Raw genomic sequence first — 20,318 nt, 5'->3', positions numbered from 1 at the left:
AAAATCAGAGCATAAAAGAAATATGTGCTGGAGTGTGTTCGAGTATTACCTGTGACACACAAAGCAAGGATTGTTCCATCTTCCTGCTCATGCACACTGCAGGGCTGGGTCAACAATGTCTCCTCAGGTTCTAGCTCACCAGTAAACCAAGACTTGATGGAACCAACATCTATTTCACATGAAAATGAAAGCAGTCTATTAAATTCCTTCACTCTTAGCCAACTGCAATAACATATAGCAACTAAAAAGTAAATATCATATGTGTATTTCATCTAATTTTCATACATTACTGTATCCTAACCTAATCCACTCTGATAATTCCTCCTTGGAGCTCTCTAAAGGAAGGGGCCTTTATAAAAGTCTCCATTAGTTTCTATCCATACGCTCAGTCTTCTATCCATCCTATTTCACCAGTAATGATATGATGACACATGACTAGGCAAAATCAACTTTGATCTACATTAAGAAGAGTGCCTCTTCTCTTGGCTATGCTGATGACAAACACACATCACATTTACCACTAACCATCAATAACTGCTCTGGAAGGTGGAGGAGGCTTAGGTTTGGCTTCTGCCCGAAGGACAAAGTAACCAACAGACTTGTTACGCAGATGTATCCTGAAGGGCCCTTCCACCTGTAAAACAAAAATTCACTTTTGACACATGCAATCACATTTGAGGAGGAAGCAATAGGCACCTGCTGAAACGATAATTACTCCCAGTGAGGTCTGAAGCACTGGATCAGGGGGTGCTGTGAACTTATCATTAAACCCAGCTGTGACCTCATTGAACGTTTCCCTTTGTGTCTCACAACACAAGGATCCAATCACAGCCTGCCCTCTAATGACAACTCTCTTCCTCCACACAAAACTACAAGCACACACACCCTTCACTCAAAATTTCAATATTATCATGACGACTCCTACACCAGCCTTGGTGTCCCCATCTGGGGAGGGGACCACAAATGTCCCCAGGTTGGACTGGCCTTCTGACAGTGACCCTAAGTGTCTTGACACCCCCCTCAACTTTTCTTTATTAAATTCTGCAACATTCGCAGTCTAAGATCTAATTTTCAATCTGTAGAACACCACCTTTCCTCTTCTAAACCTCATCTTCTTTTCCTCACTGAAACTCAGGTGTCTGAAGCAACTGACAGTAGCCCCTTTTCTGTTCCTTCCTACTTTCTCTATCCTCATTTTCGATCCAAAGCTGGATGCTGCGTTTATGTGTGCAATGACTTAACCTGCTCTCGTGCCCACGCTCTTGAATCTTCCGAGTTTTCACCATATGGCTACAACTACAGAGTCACTCTCAAACTAAATTTATCTGTGCTGTATACCTCTCACCTAACTCCTCTGACTATAAGAAATTCTTTGACTACTTGACTTCCAAAGTGGAGCACATTCTGACTCCCTTCCCTTTGGCAGAGATCTCCATTCTTGGAGACTTCAATGTTCACCACCAGCTTTGGCTTTCCTCTCCCTTCACTGACCATCCTGGTGAACTAGCCTTCAACTTTGCTATCCTCCACAACCTAGAGCAATTGGTGCAACACCCTACTCGTATTCCTGACTGTCTTGGAGATATGCCCGACATTCTTGACCTTTTCCTGACATCTAATCCTTCTGCTTATGCTGTTACCCTCTCTTCTCCATTAGGCTCCTCCGATCACATTCTCATATCTGTATCTTGCCCTGTCGCTCCAATCCCTCCTCAGGATCTCCCTAAGCGAAGGTGCCTCTGGCATTTTGCCTCTGCTAGTTAGGGGAACCTGAGGAAGTATTTTGCTGATTTTCCTTGGAATGACTACTGCTTCCACGTAAGAGACCCATCTTTGTGTGTCAAGCGCATAACAGAGGTAATAGTGTCTGGCATGGAGGTATACATTCCTCACTCTTTTTCTCGATCTAAACCTAAACCTTCCAAACCTTGGTTTAACACAGCTTGTTCTTGTGCTATACATAATAGAGAGGTGGCCCACAAAAGGTACTTAAGCCTTCCATCACCAGAATCTCATTCACTTTATATTTCTGCCTGGAACCATGCCAAGTCTGTTCTCCAGCTAGCCAAAAACTCCTTCATTAACAGAAAGTGTCAAAATCTTTCAAGATCTAACTCCCATTGTGACTTATGGCATCTAGCCAAAAATATCTCCAATAACTTCTTTCCCTCCTTTATTTCAACCAGATGGCACCAATGCTATCACATCTATCTCTAAAGCTGAACTCTTTGCTCAAACCTTTGCTAAAAACTATCCTGGACAATTCAGTGTTTGTTCCTCCCTCTCCTCCACCCTCTGACTACTTCATGTTACTTATTAAAATTCTTCACAATGATGTTTTCCATGCCCTTGCTGGCCTAAACCCTTGGAAGGCTTATGGACCTGATGGGGTCCCTCAGAAACTGTGCCTCCATGCTTGCACCTTACTTAGTCAAATTTTTTCAGCTCAGTCTGTCAACATCTACCTTTCTTTCTTGCTGGAAGTTTGCCTACATTCAGCCAGTTCCTAAAAAGGGTGACTGTTCTAATCCTTCAAACTAGTATCCTATTGCTTTAATTTCCTGCCTATCTAAAGTTTTTGAATATATCCTCAACAGGAAGATTCTTAAACATCTATCACTTAACAACCTTCTATCTGATCGCCAGTATGGGTTCTGTCAAGGTCACTCTACTGGTGATCTTCTGGCTTTCCTTACTGAGTCTTGGTCATCCTCTTTTAGAGATTTTGGTGAAACTTTTGCTGTTGCCTTGGATATATCAAAAGCTTTTGATAGAGTCTGGCACAAAGCTTTGATTTCCAAACTACCCTCCTACAGCTTCTATCCTTCTCTCTGTAACTTCACCTCAAGTTTCCTTTCTGACTGTTCTATTGCTGCTGTGGTAGATGGTCACTGTTCTTCTCCTAAATCTATTAACAGTGGTGTTCCTCAGGGTTCTGTCCTGTCACCCTCTCCCTTCTTATTATTCATCAATGACCTTCTAAGCCAAACTTCTTGTCCTATCCACTCCTACGCTGATAATACCAACCTGCACTTTCCCACGTCTTTTCATAGACGTCCAACCCTTCAGGAAGTAAACATTTCACGCAGGAAAGCCACAGGACACCTGACTTCTGATCTTTCTAAAATTTCTGATTGGGGGAGAGCAAACTTAGTATTGTTCAATGCCTCGAAACTCAATTCCTTCATCTATCAACTTGACACAACCTTCCAGACAACTATCCCATCTTCTTCAGTGACACTCAACTGTCCCCCTCTTCTACACTGAATATCCTCAGTCTGTCCTTTACTTATAATCTGAACTGGAAACTTCACATCTCATCTCTAGCTAAAACAGTTTCTATGAAGTTAGGCGTTCTGAGACATCTCCACCAGTTTTTCTTACCCCCCCCCCCAGCTGCTAAGCCTGTACAAGGGCCTTATCCATCCATGTATGGAGTATGCTTCACATGTCTGGGGGGTTCCACTCATACCACTCTTCTGGAAAGGGTGAAATCAAAAGCTTTTTATCTCATCAACTCCTCTCCTCTAACTGACTGTCTTCAGCTTCTCTCTCATTGCTGCAATGTTGCATCTCTAGCTGTCTTCTACCACTATTTTCATGCTAACTGCTCTTCTGATCTTGCTAACTGCATGCCTCCCTTCCTCCCATGGCCTCGCTGCACAAGACTTTCTTCTTTCTCTTACCCCTATTCTGTCCATCTCTCTAATGCAAGAGTTAACCAGTATTCTCAATCATTCATCCCTTTCTCTGGTAAACTCTGGAACTCCCTGCCTGCTTCTGTATTTCCAACTTCCTATGACATGAATTCTTTCAAGAGGGAGGTTTGAAGACACTTATCCTTCAATTTTTTGACTACTGCTTTGGACCTTTTATGGGGCTGGCATCTCAGTGGGTTTTTTTTTTTACTGGATTTTTGTTACCCTTGGCCAGTGTCCCTCCTACATAAAAAAACAAAAAATCTTAAAGTAGTCTTGGGACAATGACCAATTCCAAAATATCAAAATCTTTTGCAAGAATAAAGTTACAAATTCTGTTTAAGAATCCTTAAGAATACATATATATGCATCCTTTATTTATAGATTTATTGTTATTATTTCTACATTACAATAAGAACAGGGATGTTCACCTTAATAGATTCCCCAGGTGGGTGTTTCTCCAGGAGTTCCTGCTGCACTGTGCTCTGACCACTAACAATCCAAGTGTCCTCCAGTGCATCTTCTACTTCACTGGTCTAAGGAAGAAGGATAAGTGTGAAAATAGATGAATAAGCACTATAAAGGAAAATATATGAAATGTAAGATAATCAACAAAGCAAAAGTTAATAGTCACTGGTGATTGTTCAAAGGACATGAAACTAAGTTTCCCATTTTTTGCTTTCATAAGAAGGCTGAAATATAACAACTATGTATTTTCATTATTCATATGGGCCATTTCAAGGACACTGTCAGAGAGTGGATGACTCTATGAGTGGTCACAATAAACTACTCAGGGTCATGAGTTTGTGGACCACCTTAACAACTTATAATGTAGCACTGATGATCTTGGGGAATGAACTGCTTCAAAACCATATTTTACAATGTGTCTGAAAGCTAAGTGGCACTGCAGATTTTCAGAAGACTAAGAAGACTATCAGGGAATTAGTATTGTCAGGAAGTCAAGTGAGGGTGAAGAACAGAGGAGACTGATAAACAACACATTCAGAGTAACAATGAAGCTTGATGGAACAGCAGCATGCAACCGCACCTTTTGATGGCAGCAATCACTTACAATTAGTAGGTCAACAAGAATATCAGAGGTTTGATATTCGCTCCTGAAGTTACAAGCAATGTGAGGCAACGAGCATATATCAAATGGTTCTCACCTTCAATAACCATCACTAAATCATACATATTACATCAAGAAGATGAATGCTCTTCACCCCAATCAACTAATACATCCATGTCTTGCCAACATTATCTTTTCATTTTTTGGTGATTTCATTTCATGTCAACAAATGCATAAGAATGTGTCAGAATACAAGGTTGCACCTTCATGAAACTGCAGTTACTGGAGGATCATCTGAGTTTTAGCACAAGTTAATTGATCCCTTCATGTGAAAGCTATGCTCATTATTGTCATTTTCTATACTTTCATCATAGCTTTTTTACTATGAATAGTATATGAAAAACTGAGATAGGACAATACATTTCAACACAAGAGGAAAAAGTCCCACATTTACGTGTAAGCAACTAACATTATTGCTAAATTCTGCTACAGTGTCCATTTCTCTAGTAAACACTCAGTTTATCTGATGAGGAGTATTCCTTACGAGGCGAGGTTGAAGCTGTTAAATTTACATTCTTTAGAGACGCAGGTTAAGAGGGGACCTGATAGAAGTCTTTAAGTGGTATAAGGGTTATAACAAGGGAGATGTAAGCAAAATTCTTAGGATCAGCAACCAGGGTAGAACAAGAAATAATGGGTTCAAGCTTGAAAAATTTAGGTTTAGGAAGGAGATAGGAAAAAATTGGTTCTCAAATAGAGTGGTAGATGAGTGGAACAGACTCAGTAATCATGTAGTTAGTGCTAGGACACTAGAGAGCTTTAAGAGAAGATTAGACAAGTTTATGGATGGGGATAGCAGATGGAAATAGGTAGGTGTGTTTCATACAGGGACTGCCACGTGTAAGCCTGGTCGCTTCTTGCAGCTTCCCTTATTTCTTATGTTCTTAAATGTTTTTAATGATATATCTATGTGATTTTAACATGAAATCTGTGAAAACTAAATGAAATAATAAATATAATTCCTATAACAAGACTTAAAAGATTACCTGATATATTGTAATGGAGGAGGAAGGATCAACTGTGCACATGCGTTCCACTGCCATCTTTGCCAACTCAAAGGCATCATTGGGAACGACTTGAGGGAGAATCCATGGTGAGGCATTCTGTGGTTTAAAGAAGAGTTCAGCACGGGACACATTTCTTTGTTATTCTGTATAACAAATCATTACCTCAAGACTTTCATATCCACCCAGTTTAACTCTTTGCTATTGCAGTGAAACTGAACAACAAAATGCAACAGATCTATATCTGACCTTGAACTTTGGCATCCAGTACATCATGCGTCCAAACTTGCGCACTGGGTGACTCATCTTCCCAAACAGGTTCCTCAGAATATGCTCCATCTCAGTGTCTGGCATGACTCCTGTATCAAATGTTAAAAGATTACCTACATTACTCATTTTCAAATACACACTTTTTTGGAGCAGTTCTTCCTCTCAACATATTTCTATTTGTACAAATATAAGAATTTGCTATGTAATATGTACTTCTATATACAAATATCTACATAAAAAGCATTTTTTTGCATAAAAGAATAAATTCACATAAAGTGAAATTTGTTATTTTGCAAGTATCAATGATGGATGCATGCCACACGCTTCATGAAACTGGAAAATAAGTGAATTTATACTCATTGTAGTTTTATCACATGTTGTAATCTATGAGAGTTAATGATGTGAGCAAAAAGATGAAATGCTTTATACTTCAGCAAGAAATATGAATAACAATTAATAGATTAATAAATTCAGAATTAAATTAATAAACATATATGTGTCTTACTGTAGAGTCTGAGATGACAAGTTATTTTTGTAAGTAATCACATAACTGATTTTTGTACATATTAACTCACTAACATTATAAATAAGATGACTGACATGAAAGCTGAATCAGATGATTTTTACTTACATGAAGCATCCAACATTGTACTTTGTCATATTATCTCTACTTATAACATAGCCTATTCATCTTCCTGTTCTTGTTTTCTTAAGATTCCATAATAGTTCAGCATAAAATATTGCTAAGCCTTAATCAATAGGTGTCATCAAAATACCTTCAACTCTGAGAAACAATCAATCATAGTTTGCGAAAAAAATAAAATAAATAAATAAATGAAAGTATCACCATTCATCTCCATTTGTTCAAGGCAGTCGATGGCACACTGCTGCTGCTTTGGGTAGTGCATGAACTCAATTTGGAAGATGTTTGTGGGAACCATCTTCCCTTTGGGCATCAAATTCAGTAGCCTTTTATACACCTGAAATGCATCCATGTTTAATGTTTCCATTATATACAAACATATTTTATCTCTTTCAACATTCAGCTGAAAATAACATAGTATACAAAAATATGTGTTGATAAACATTATAATAACCTTGTTTCTTGCAATTAACAAAAGAAGGAAAATGCAGATCATTCTGATGTTCATTGAAACTAGCCAACATTTCATTATTTTCTAGTGAGAATAAACAAAAACTCACCAATTTTTATAGAAAAAAGATTTATGAGACAAGACTGGTCTTGTCTGGGCTACTTCTCTTCAAGAAGTATCTCATTCCAGTATATGCACAGAAAAACAGAACTTGTAAAAATAGTAATTTTGTTTTGTTTCATCTTTCACAGCCCAACCCACCCTCAAGCAGCTAACCAAGTACATGTTCTACCTATGGATACAAGCATTACATGACAGACATTAAATTCTTATCTCACAACTGTGACTTCTGACTGAGTGTATTTAAATCTCCAACTTCACAAGTTCAATAATCTTCTTGAAGAGTAAGGAGTCAGGATTATCACCTCCAAATCTTTATGCACCCCATAATCTTCCATAAGCTTGAGGGCACTATAGATGAACTCCACATGGCCACGACGGTGTGGGCCCCTCTTCATGAAGATATCACAAGCTGCCACAAAGGTCCCTTTGTTCCGCTCCTTTGAGTCAAATAAGCTCCGTATTGTCAATGATGTTTCCTCCAAGGGATCCTCCTTCCTGGGGACACAGAGGTTTGGAACACTGATTCAGTTGTCATGTACATAAATGATGGATCATTTCAGTTACATATATATATATATATATATATATATATATATATATATATATATATATATATATATATATATATATATATATATATATACATACATACATACATACATACATACATATATATATATATATATATATATATATATATATATATATATATATATATATATATATATATATATATATATATATATATATATATAAGGATTAAGATTCCCATATAGTAAAAAGGGTAAAACTCATCCTCTTCCCCTAATGTGCAACAAGCTTTAAAAAGAATAAAAAATAAATAAAAATAAAATATTAAAAACCTCAAATTCTTTTCATTAAGCCTTGATTCTATACATCTCGGATTCCTCTTTTCTCTCAGTAAATCAGTGCAAAAAAAAAGGCATCTTATGTATTTTCATTTCACATTTAATCACTCTACTGAAAGACTCAGAAGCATCCCATCTCCCAAGAAAATCATCATACATTAATTCAATGCTTTTCAACCAGGGTGGTGCATCCCCCTCAGTGGGAATCTACACTCTCCTTGGGGGGCACAAGCACAGGATGGGAGGGGAGAAAATCCCAGAAAATCACATTCACTGGCTACAAAGGAGATGCAGCCAAGGGTTACTTATCTATTTATCAATCTGATTCTATCTTTCTATCTATGGTGACATAGTTGGGAGGGGGTTGAGCAGGTGGTGCAAGGAGGAGGGGGCCCCAAAATGCATTAAACCACCTTTTTTTTTTTGGGGGGGGGAGGGGGTGGTTGCCCAGCTTGCAAAAGGTTGAGAGCCCCAGCACTGATTGATTGATTTACAAACAAGTAAATAAATAATAATTAATTCTTATTGCATATATTCAAGGTTTGCTCTCCCCGCAACAAAGCTCTATTTCCACCCTTAAAGAAAATTATATATATATATATATATATATATATATATATATATATATATATATATATATATATATATATATATATATATATATATATAGATAGATAGACAGAGAGCTGGAAACCAAATTAACATGCTCCCTGTTATCATAGTTGTTACCTTGCTGAGTGAGGAGTGGATGATGTCAAATTCCTTTTACTATGTTTCTGTGATGCAGCGCTAGATAAACTTGCTCTACAACTGCTGCTGGAAATGACAACTCTACTCAACACTCTATATAATGATGCTGGTGCCGACATCTTGAGCCTGAAAAGATGAGATTAATATCTGAGAAACACGATATATTACAACTATGATCAAAATGCATACAATTAAATTGAAGAAAAACCAAGATACTCTTGCATATTAATCATGTCCAAGGAGAATGTACAAAGATTCAATGTGTTGCTTCTTTTCATGATGAGTTTCTCAGTATTTCAAAACATGAGACATGCAGATGCAATTCATGTTGGTGTCTCAACAGTTTCATCAAACAGAATTTTAGTAGGCAGATCCATCCTGTGCCTCCTTTGCTTCATCTCCATATCCTGTAACAGCTACATCATATCATATAAGTGCTATGTACAATCCCTAAACAGTTACTTACAATCTCCTAACCACCAGACATTCATCTCGTGACCAGACACTTAAGAATGTTAGGAAATTAAATGGTAAATGTTACTTTTTGAGACGCATCCCAATCTTTTTTTTTTTCTCTGTTCACGGCAAACTTTGAGATCTAGTGGGAATTTGGAGCTTTCAAGTGCTGGGTGCAAAAATCAGTGACATTATGCTTCCCAATTTAACCTACAATTTCATAAACTTCATGTAAGTACCTAGAAGCAATGGTCCATGAGGAGCGAAGAGCCCCCAGTGGTGGCAGCAATAGAATACATAAGGAGCAGCCATTGATAAGATTTCCCTATGAAAGCGACAAAATAAGCATGGACTGAGTATCTGGAGAGTGCGCTATACTAAACCCAAATTTCCCCATAATGACTCCCCAAAAAGTCAGCCAAGAAGCAAGATATTGAGAGCCCAAGGGCAGGGGAACCATTTCGGCTGTACTAATAGCCGGTAGAGTTAACTAAAGCAAATATTTCACAATATTTCTATTTGGTTATCATATCTAATATGGCCATAAAGGTGAGAGGTGAGTGTCCTTGGCAGTAATAAGAGCGATGACTCACCAGACCCAGCTGGTGTGAGGGTCTATCTGAAATCAGCTGATGTGCGTTACTCGTGCTGGTGTTTGTTGTTATGATTTGTGTGCGGTCCTCACCGCGGTCCGTTACTTCCACCGACACATCCTCGTGTTGTGTAAGAAGTAAATATTTGTTTGCCAACACTTTAAAACCAGATGATTAAGTAGACTTTTACGTCGCTAGACATGCTTAGTGTGTGTGTGTGTGTGTGATGGGGTAAAGGTTTGCCTGGTTGTATTAGTGCAGGCTGTGCTAATTGTGTGCATCTCTTTCTCTCTCGACAATAGTGCCACACTCATATACATACCATACTCAACATATAATATTATAAAAATTACATGTTTGGATTCATCAACAAGACTTTTCTGAGCAATTTATTATATGTAGTGAACCCGCATGCGAGGCGCAGCCGCAGCAGCAGCGTTGCCAGACGTACGATAATTTTTGCCCGTGTACGATGTACAATGGGACTCATACGATAATACGATAATTTGGGAATTCGTACGATATTTTTATGAAATATACAATAATTTGAGTGAAAATTAATGTTATCAATATCAGGTAATGCAGAGAGAGAGAGAGAGAGAGAGAGAGAGAGAGAGAGAGAGAGAGAGAGAGAGAGAGAGAGAGACTCCGCCAGTAATTTCTTCATTGTTACTTGTTCACAGACTCCCTCGCTCTCCCTCTCCCTCGCCCTCACAAGATGTCGGTGCAGATAGAAAAAAAGGCGCTATGAGTATTCTGCCCTCCCGCACGGCTGGAAAAGAGAAGTGCTGAGGAAAACTGGGCTGACTTGCGGTAAAGTAGATGTGTATTATTACAGGTAAGTGTGTGTTTGTGTTTATGTTTCCCTCCCTCTCTCTCTCTCTGACAAATAAAACCAAAACAGCAAAAATCTACGAAATTATTAAAAAAATTACAAAACTCTCTCTCTCTCTCTCTCTCTCTCTCTCTCTCTCTCTCTCTCTCTCTCTCTCTCTCTCAGCCCCAATGGCAAGAAGTTCCGAAGCAAGCCCCAGTTGACCCGTTACCTCGGTGACACTGTTGACCTTTCCTCCTTCGATTTTCGGACTGGGAAGGTCAACCCAATGCTAGCGAGGAAGAACAAGAAGCCCCGTGGTACCCTCTTTGATTACAGGTGTGTGTGTGTTTGTGTTGTGTGTGTGTGTGTGTGTGTGTGTGTGTGTGTGTGTGTTTGTGCGTAATCTAAGTGTAAGCATTTTTTTCTTATTCGTATTTTTTTTTCTCTCTCTAGATAATGTGTGTGTGTGTGTGTGTGTGTTTAAGCAAACTTAACCTAATCTCTTGAACTACAGGTGTGTATGTGTAATAATAATAATAATAATAATAATAATAATAATAATAATAATAATAATAATAAACGGTTTATTATTTAGGCAGTTAACAAACTGAAAATGTACGTGTGTGTGTGTGTGTGTGTGTGTGTGTGTGTGTGTGTGTGTGTGTGTGTGTGTGTGTGTGTGTGTGTGTGTGTGTGTGTGTGTGTGTTTAAGCAAACTTAACCTAATCTCTTGAACTACAGGTGTGTGTGTGTGTGTAATAATAATAATAATAATAATAATAATAATAATAATAATAATAATAATAATAATAATAATAATAAACGATTTATTATTTAGGCAGTTAACAAACTGAAAATGTACGCGCGCGCGCGCGCGTACATTTTCAACACACACACACACACACACACACACACACACTGCATAAGCATATGTACAACGAAAGATAAGGCAACACACAAACACACACACACACACACACACACACACACACACACACACACACACACACACACACACACACACATACATACTGCATAAGCATATGTACAACGAAAGACAAGGCAACACACACGCACACACACACACACACACACACACACTGCATAACAATCTGTACAACGAAAGACAAGGCAACACACACACACACACACACACACACACACACTGCATAAGCATCAGTACAACGTAAGACAAGGCAACACACACACACACACACACACACACACACACACACACACACACACACACACACACACACTGCATAACCATCTGTACAACGAAAGATAAGGCAACACACACACACACACACACACACTGCATAACAATCTGTACAACGAAAGACAAGGCAACACACACACACACACACACACACACACACACACACACTGCATAAGCATCTGTACAACGTAAGACAAGGCAACACACACACACACACACACACACATATGCACACACACTGCATCACCATCTGTACAACGAAAGATAAGGCAACACACACACACACACACACACACACACACACACACACACACACACACACTGCATAACAATCTGTACAACGAAAAACAAAGCAACACACACTGCATCACCATCTGTACAACGAAAAATAAGGCAACACACACACACACACACACACACACACACACACTGCATAAGCATCAGTACAACGAAAGACAAGGCAACACATACACACACACACACACACACACACACACACACACACACACACACACACTGCATAAGCATCAGTACAACGTAAGACAAGGCAACACACACACACACACACACACACACACACACACACACACACACACACACACACACACACACACTGCATAACCATCTGTACAACGAAAGATAAGGCAACACACACACACACACACCCACACACACACACACACACACACACACACACACACACACACACTGCATAACAATCTGTACAACGAAAGACAAGGCAACACACACACACACACACACACACACACACACACACACACACACACACACACACTGCATAAGCATCTGTACAACGTAAGACAAGGCAACACACACACACACACATACACACTGCATAAGCATCTGTACAACGTAAGACAAGGCAACACACACACACACACACACACACACACACACACACACACACACACACACACACACACACTGCATCACCATCTGTACAACGAAAGATAAGGCAACACACACACACACACACACTGGATAACAATCTGTACAACGAAAAACAAAACAACACACACTGCATCACCATCTGTACAACGAAAAATAAGGCAACACACACACACACACACACACACACACACACACACACACACACACACACACCTTGAAATACCTTGAAAAAAAAAACACTGAATATTTACCGGGAGGGACTGGAAGGGAGTTAGGGGGTACCACTCTGATAAGTCACGGCTGGGAGGGCTTATGACGTCACGGCTGGGGGTTGATGACGTCACAGAGACCGTTATTTACGTACGTACGTATTTCATTTTGAAAATGACCCCTCTAAAAAACGCAGCTAGACAGGAATGCTTTATAAATTCAGACTTGCCACTCATTTTAACTAATGCCACAAATAACAACACATTTCAAAACGCAGTAGTATTAAAGATATTTAAAAAGAAGTATCTGGAAACTGTTGGAACCTTCACCCCATTTAAAATATTTCAAATGTCCACACATTCTGGCTTAAACATAACGGAAAACACTTTAAAAAATCTGAACTATTTTCTAAAACTATTTAAAGTGAGCTACAAGCACAAATAAAAAATCTACCGAAAAAAAAATCAATATTATTGGAAGTTGATCACGAATAAAAACAAGTGTACGGTGAACGCATTTCACTGAGCGGGACGGCAACACATTTAAAAAAACACCAACTATTTTTTAAAACCAATAAGAACCTAGTACAGGCTAAAATAAAAAAAAATTAGTTTTGAGACCGTAAAAAAATACGCCGAAAACGGCCCTTATTTACACAAAAACAACGCCAAAATCACCACTTTTCACGCAACACACGCGCTCAAATAACTTAAAAAACAACGAAATATTTTTACAAACCATAAAATCTTAGCTACAAGCCGAAATAAAATACTTAGGAAATAAACAAAATAATATTGGAACCGGAGGGGGCTGGGGAGCCTTATCCAAGATGGCGGTCGGGGGCCAGTGGAGGGGACGACCAACCCTTCTCACTCATTTAAACCCTCGCCAAACTTAAACTAAGTAATAGCAGGTATATCTAACGAGCGGATATTAAAGCTTGGTCATGTGGCTCCGCTTTGCGACAGTATTGGTTTAAAACACTCACAAATAAGATAGATAATGGCTGATAAATAGAGATGGCCCAAATTGTTTACATTTTCATTAAGTTAAATTTTACGGTTTTTAGCGACGAGATGAGGCTGACACAGGGATATATTGTGCTGGAGGTTAGGTGAGATGCGTTAAAATGAGTTAAAACCGTGGATTGTTCAGTTATTCATTAAAAAGTTACGTTAAGTTACCTAAATTTATTCTAACACTTCCTGACCTTACCTTTCCTGTGGTGGTGATGGTGGTGGTGATCTACCTTCCTGCCTCCTCGTCACTATGGCTGGCTGTCTAGCACCTTCTCACAGCCAAACTTTTCTTATTTTGCTTGTTTTCACCCACTGCTGCCTTCCGGGTGTCCACTGCTAGAGCCCACGCCTTCCTCATTACCAACTAAAGAAGGTTTAACTCATGGGTAAGCCTTGGCAGCCACTGTGTAGGCGTGGTTACACCAAAATAAAAAAAATAAAATAAAAAAAAACAAATTCTGTCAGGCTGGGAGTTGAAACAGATGCGTACTAACACCACGCATAGACACGACACACTGGTTAACTTGTAGGCAGCAGCTCAGCGTTGCCAGATTGTTTTGGCCATATCTTCGTACTACACAGGTTGAAATTATTGTACTTCTGGTAAAATTATCGTACATATGTAATTATTCCAAATATTATGCAAAACTGCTACTTTCCAAATACAGCAGAATTTATATATATATATATATATATATATATATATATATATATATATATATATATATATATATATATATATATATATATATATATATATATATATATATATATATATATATATATATAATTTTACCAGAAGTACAATAATTTCAACTTGTGTAGTACAATATGGCCAAAACAATCTGGCAACGCTGCTCTGCAGCAGGCTGCGGGATAGACCTGTGAAGCTAGTGGCAGGCGTGCTTTGGCGGAAGCTGTCAACCAGTAGGAGGAATGTGCAAGTTGCTTCACATTAATCTGTAAAGTATGTATCTTTCATATATGACATTAATAACTGCTGCTCTCTGTAGTTTTAATAATAATAATAGCACAATTCGATAATAGCTCAACTTGGTCAGATAACTGTAAAGGACAGCCAGCGAGTTCTGGTTGTCATACCGGCCCTCCACTTGTAAGGTTTAGCAGGAATATTATTACTAAGTATGACAGATTTCCAGGGCATCGTATTATTCCATTCAAGCCAGGTTCTATAATAATAATATAGTGAAAATAATGTGAAAATAAGCAACAATCCAAGGTGTGGCTGCATGACTAGCATTAGTAGGGCGTTTACTGGTGTGTGGCAGTGAAAGCTGTCAGAGGAGACGTGGGGTGGAAAAAGTAAATCCAAAGAGAGAGATTAGCCAAGGAAATCCTGAGACACAGAGTTAAACCAGAGAATGGAGGAAAAAAAAAATGTGTAAGGGTGGAACTTTATGGAAAAGGGATGAAAGTTTCAAAGTACAAATATGGAGACTTTTTTAGTCTGATAGATGTGTTACCTCTACCAGTATTTAGTGTAATAGGGGAGTGACAACGATAAGGTTTGAATTACTATTCTGTTTGTTCACAGGTGACAATGGGGATTGAAGGTTACATCCACAAGTGGGCTACAACTCTATGGACCTATTTGGTGCTGTACTTGTTAGGAGCATGGTATATGGTGAAGGAACTGCTGGTACCCCATAGGACACCAACAGGTATAAGATGCATTGATCAAATGATGACAGAAGCAAGTTTAGGTTTGATGTAAGTCGTCATATCTGGATAAAAAATGATTATTGATTTTAATGAAAGCTCATGATATCTCTACATTGCATCAAGAGACTGATTAAATGTAACCATTTTATATGTATAGGAATCACAAACCAGAAAGGGAGAGTGGCAGTCATAACTGGTGGAGGTCGGGGGATTGGTTTGCAGACTGTCCGTCAATTCCTCCTGTTAGAAATGACTGTCATTATTGGTAAGTGGATAGAAACTGGCATAACAAATAATTGGTGAGATGGACCCTAATTATTATAATGATATATAATTTCATGTAGCTAGCTGCATATTAGTTATGCCATCAGTATGAATGGTAGGTAGTTGGATGAATTAAAAAGCAAATTACACATAAAAGTGGCATAGATTTGAGAAAGGGAAAAGAAACTGTCAGTATCTGAATTTTCATTCATGGAATTTTTGTTTAACTACTTTTTTTTGTTTGTTTATGTTAGTAGAACACTGGCACTTAAATCATGGAAGATTAATGTGAACTTCATTTATGTTAATGTTGATTCATCTCTCAGGTGGCAGAGATGTGAAGTCAATAGAGGAGGCAGTGTCAAGATTGCGTTCAGAAGGAGTAAACACTGGAACAGTAAAGTGCTTTGAGATGGACCTCTGCAGTTTAGCCTCAGTTCGCAACTTTGCTAAAACATTTACTAACCTGGGGATGCCTCTCCATGTACTGGTGAACAATGGTAAAGTGTAACATAGCATTTGTTTGCTAATATTTACTTCTTTTTATATTTTGCCTTGCATTATATCTATTTATATATGTATCTCTTTTATACTTTGCTCCCTTTGAGAGCATCTCCCCAAGTTGATGGCCATGTCATAAGAGCTTCCACTTCTCCCTCTCCAAACATTCCCTTCTTGCTTGTTCAAATGCTCTATATTTGATAACAAATTTTTAGACATGTTCTCTTTAAACCTATTCTTACACTTTCCAAGTGACCCTCTTGTCTTGGTTGGACCTTCAAGTTAACTTACATACATTTTCCCTACTAACTCTTCACTCATCATCAACACAATCCAACATTAAATTGACGAATGAACATTATACTTATTAGAAAATGCATGACATTCCACAGTTCAAAACTCTCACAGCAGTAAGTACCGGATGTAATTAATTTATTCATGATTTGTCACATATTTCATGCCTTCACATTACTATACTTTCAAAGGAGAGAAGTTATCAGAGCTTTTTTCTTATAGCGGGCATCATGTTTTGGCCATGGAATGTCACAGAGGATGGTCATGAGCATCACTGGTCTGTCAACTATCTAGGCCATTTTCTGCTGAGCCACTTGCTTGCCCCACACCTGGCTGCTAGTTCCACCCTAAACCAGCCTTCCCGTGTTGTCAATTTGTCGTCCTCCATTCACTATATGGGTGGTATCAACTTCAATGATGTCAATAATAAGTGAGTTTTGATATTACATTAACTTGATGGGCAGGAAGAAGTATTAGCATAGTCCTCACATTCCATGTCGCTTTTACTTGTTTCATAGCAATGTGCATTACCAGAGTGAGGATATCATTCTAAACCAATTATGGTAGGTAATTATGTATTTCCTTTGAGACAACTGGGCTTAGATTCCTTGAACTAGTGAACACAAATGAATTTTTCTGATTAAGCTATAAATGTAAATATGTGATTCAAGTGGAGTTATTCATATTATTGTTTACTATGTTATTACCATTACATCATACGTGTACATATATTTTTCACTCTCTCTCCACACATATATCTATCTTTACATCAGGCTGATATTCCCATGAAGATGGTTAAGACAAAGTATCCTACCCATACACATTCTCACACATTGCTGAAAACCAAGTTAAAAGCCAGCTTACCCCATGAGCCTGTACAAGTGAAAAGGAAAGACTCACAAGCTATCTATGCACATGGATCAGATGTTCAAACGTACTTGGTCTCTCCACGCCATGCATACATATACAGTTTTATTATTTCTATCGACTTTCTTTTGGGGGATTTACCAGTCAGTGGCATTTCAGAAAGAACTATAGCCCACAACGAGCCTATGCACAGAGCAAGTTGGCCCAGATGATGTTTACCATCACCCTCAATGAGCGCATGGCCAAGCAAGGAGTATTGGCCCTTGCTGTGCACCCTGGTGTTGTAGCCACTGAACTTTTCCAGCATGTAACTTGGGCAAAAACTTTCCCAAGACTGGCTTCTACATTTCTCAAGGCAAGTTACAGCAGTAATTTTATTGTCTCTAATTGTTCTAACTTCATTTATTGTGGTTATTTCATGAACTATAGTCCTTAACCTTGCTTATTCAATCTCCATCTTTCCAACCCTTCTTTTTCTCAGGTATTTCAACACACTGTTCTCTCATTTCAGTGTTGATTCTCTCTCTCTCTCTCTCTCTCTCTCTCTCTCTCTCTCTCTCTCTCATGCCCTTAGCATCACCTACCTTCTTTTTATATCCTTTAGTCTTACTTTTTCGTATTCTTTCCCTATAAGCTAACCATCTGAAGAGGTGTTATATTTAGCCTTCTTTGCCACTCTCTGGTTGCTTCCCTCATCATGAGCATATATATATATATATATATATATATATATATATATATATATATATATATATATATATATATATATATATATATATATATATATCCATTGCTTTCACTATCCATCTATTCACATGACAAGAACATTTCAAGTAACTCACCCTCAATTCTTAAGTCCAAGATCTTTGACCATCATTTTATTTCCAAATCTCCTTTATTCACATCAGTGTAAGCACTATTGTTTTATCATCTAGAACTTTTTTTATATTTTATATTTGCCACTAGTACCAACTACTTGTTCATTAATACAACCTTTCTCTAATCTAAACTACAATAGAAAATGAAAAGCAGTAATAATTAGTTTTAAACATTGGCACAAAGGAAGATAGTAAGGATTTTCTCTCTCTCTCTCTCTCTCTCTCTCTCTCTCTCTCTCTCTCTCTCTCTCTCTCTCTCTCTCTCTCTCTCTCTCTCTCTCTCTCTCTCTCTCTCATGGTAATTATATTTTGTGGTATCATCAGACACCCAGCCAAGGGTCAGACACAGTAGTGTATGTGGCCTTATCACAAGAGGTAAAGGAAGGCGGTCACTACTATGAAAACTGTCAGTGTACTCAGCCTGCAGCAGCTGCCTTGAAGAGTGATGACCGAAACAGACTGTGGGATTTGACCTGTCGTCAGCTTGATATTCAGGAATTTGGCAAGGTATGAGGGATAAATTTCATGGTTATGGATGTCTTAATACAAATGGTGCCTTAGTTTCATAAAATCCTGTTATATCATAATGATGTTAATGTGATATGACTGGGACCAAAGCTTTTGTAAACATCAGGATGGTGGTCTTTAATATTTATATTAGGTTTAAGTTAAATAATCGTACTTAGTGTGCTTAAAGTTATCTTGCAAGAAATGGAAATAAAAGAACATGTGCAGTTTTCCTTAGAATATGTCTATTGCTCATGTGTTCCTGTGTTCAACATTCCTGTGCTTATCATTATTTCTGAGTCCTGTCAAAAGATTTAGATGAATGGGAACTGAAGATTTCAGAAAAAAAAATGGTAATAGGGAGTTGAATACAAGTTACATAACTAGTCACACTCAGAGACAAGGGAGTTAGCAGTCATTGAGATGAGGCTGGTGACTGTTAGTACATACAGACAATGGAATTCCTAAGTTTGTCATATTGTATCTTTAATGTGTGTCTGTTGCATTGTGCAAAACATGATAATGTAATACATAATAATGTCTGTGTGTAAGAATACTTTTTTTCCTGTGCCCTTGCTGTGCATTGTGACTGAATATTCTCTAAAGTTTTTTTTTGCAATGCCCCTAGTAAAGGTGAAGGAATTAAATGTGAAATGACAGATGTGCTGGACACATAGAATGAATAGCAGAAGTGAAGTTACCAAATAAGCATATTCACAAGTATTCCCTCATATATGGGTGTCAAGGCCTCTTGGAGAGGGAGGGCAATTCTTCACTACATTAGCTGTCAGTTGTCAGATCAATTGTGCATCTTTCATGGCTTTCTTTGCATCATGGTGTGACAACAGAATAGATTAATCCCTGATGCACCATCATAGGTTTATTCCCTTTATGACATCTGACACCTGACCTGATTAATTGATTTTAATAAATGAGGAAGAACTCTCCCATCGTGCTTTTTGAGGCGGCATCATTCATAGTTGTTCTCCATTCATCCTTATCACACATGTTCATTCTTCCTCAGTCCACTCTAATGGCCTCTACTGATATTATTAATTTAAATATCATATATATTTATAAAGTGCTTTTTGTAAAAGGTGGCTTTTTTTTTGTGTGTAAGGGGTATTCAAGGAAAAAACATAATAAAAGAAAACCAAGGTC

At 38.1% G+C, this 20,318-nt stretch overlaps 2 protein-coding genes across 5 annotated transcripts in view; one reads left to right on the top strand and one right to left on the bottom strand.

Moving 5' to 3' along the window:
• LOC135103423 (evolutionarily conserved signaling intermediate in Toll pathway, mitochondrial-like) overlaps window positions 1-14,680 on the bottom strand; it is a 21,272-nt gene extending 6,592 nt beyond the window's left edge. The window contains exons 1-9 of one of the 3 annotated variants that reach the window (XR_010270038.1): window positions 9,987-10,124; window positions 8,917-9,063; window positions 7,621-7,813; window positions 6,949-7,081; window positions 6,081-6,190; window positions 5,814-5,930; window positions 4,130-4,234; window positions 526-634; window positions 50-169 (exon numbers count right to left, since the gene is read on the bottom strand). Coding sequence is in view for 2 of the 3 variants with exons in the window: in XM_064009628.1 (XP_063865698.1) it covers window positions 50-169; window positions 526-634; window positions 4,130-4,234; window positions 5,814-5,930; window positions 6,081-6,190; window positions 6,949-7,081; window positions 7,621-7,813; window positions 8,917-9,056 (1,027 nt within the window). In the remaining variant the exon portion in view is untranslated. Of the gene's footprint in view, window positions 1-49; window positions 170-525; window positions 635-4,129; window positions 4,235-5,813; window positions 5,931-6,080; window positions 6,191-6,948; window positions 7,082-7,620; window positions 7,814-8,916; window positions 9,064-9,986; window positions 10,210-14,359 lie in introns of those variants that run through there. The other 2 variants (XM_064009628.1, XM_064009627.1) reach the window with 2 other exon arrangements.
• On the top strand, window positions 11,027-20,318 carry LOC135103424 (dehydrogenase/reductase SDR family member on chromosome X homolog). 2 transcript variants are annotated; one of them, XM_064009630.1, is made up of 7 exons: window positions 11,027-11,139; window positions 15,719-15,845; window positions 16,004-16,111; window positions 16,437-16,610; window positions 17,128-17,335; window positions 17,932-18,127; window positions 18,975-20,318. In XM_064009630.1, exons 2-7 carry the CDS (start codon window positions 15,725-15,727, stop codon window positions 19,161-19,163), a joined length of 996 nt encoding a protein of 331 aa, XP_063865700.1. In that variant the 5' UTR covers window positions 11,027-11,139; window positions 15,719-15,724; the 3' UTR covers window positions 19,164-20,318. The 2 variants fall into 2 exon arrangements, with proteins under 2 accessions (XP_063865700.1, XP_063865699.1); XM_064009629.1 differs by lacking the exon at window positions 11,027-11,139 and adding an exon at window positions 14,998-15,130.

This window comes from Scylla paramamosain, chromosome 9, assembly GCF_035594125.1.
Source record: "Scylla paramamosain isolate STU-SP2022 chromosome 9, ASM3559412v1, whole genome shotgun sequence".
Classification (NCBI taxonomy): domain Eukaryota; kingdom Metazoa; phylum Arthropoda; class Malacostraca; order Decapoda; family Portunidae; genus Scylla; species Scylla paramamosain.
The sequence above is the reverse complement of the archived record's forward strand: the minus strand, read 5'-3'. Positions and strand labels throughout refer to the sequence as shown.

Excerpts from the sequence above, each read along its gene's own strand:
- LOC135103424 (XM_064009630.1), top strand. The coding sequence starts at position 15,725 with ATGGGGATTGAAGGTTACATCCACAAGTGGGCTACAACTCTATGGACC. Across the intron at positions 15,846-16,003 it reads ACCCCATAGGACACCAACAG|GAATCACAAACCAGAAAGGG; the intron begins GTATAAGATGCA and ends TTATATGTATAG. Across the intron at positions 17,336-17,931 it reads TTCAATGATGTCAATAATAA|AAAGAACTATAGCCCACAAC; the intron begins GTGAGTTTTGAT and ends GTGGCATTTCAG.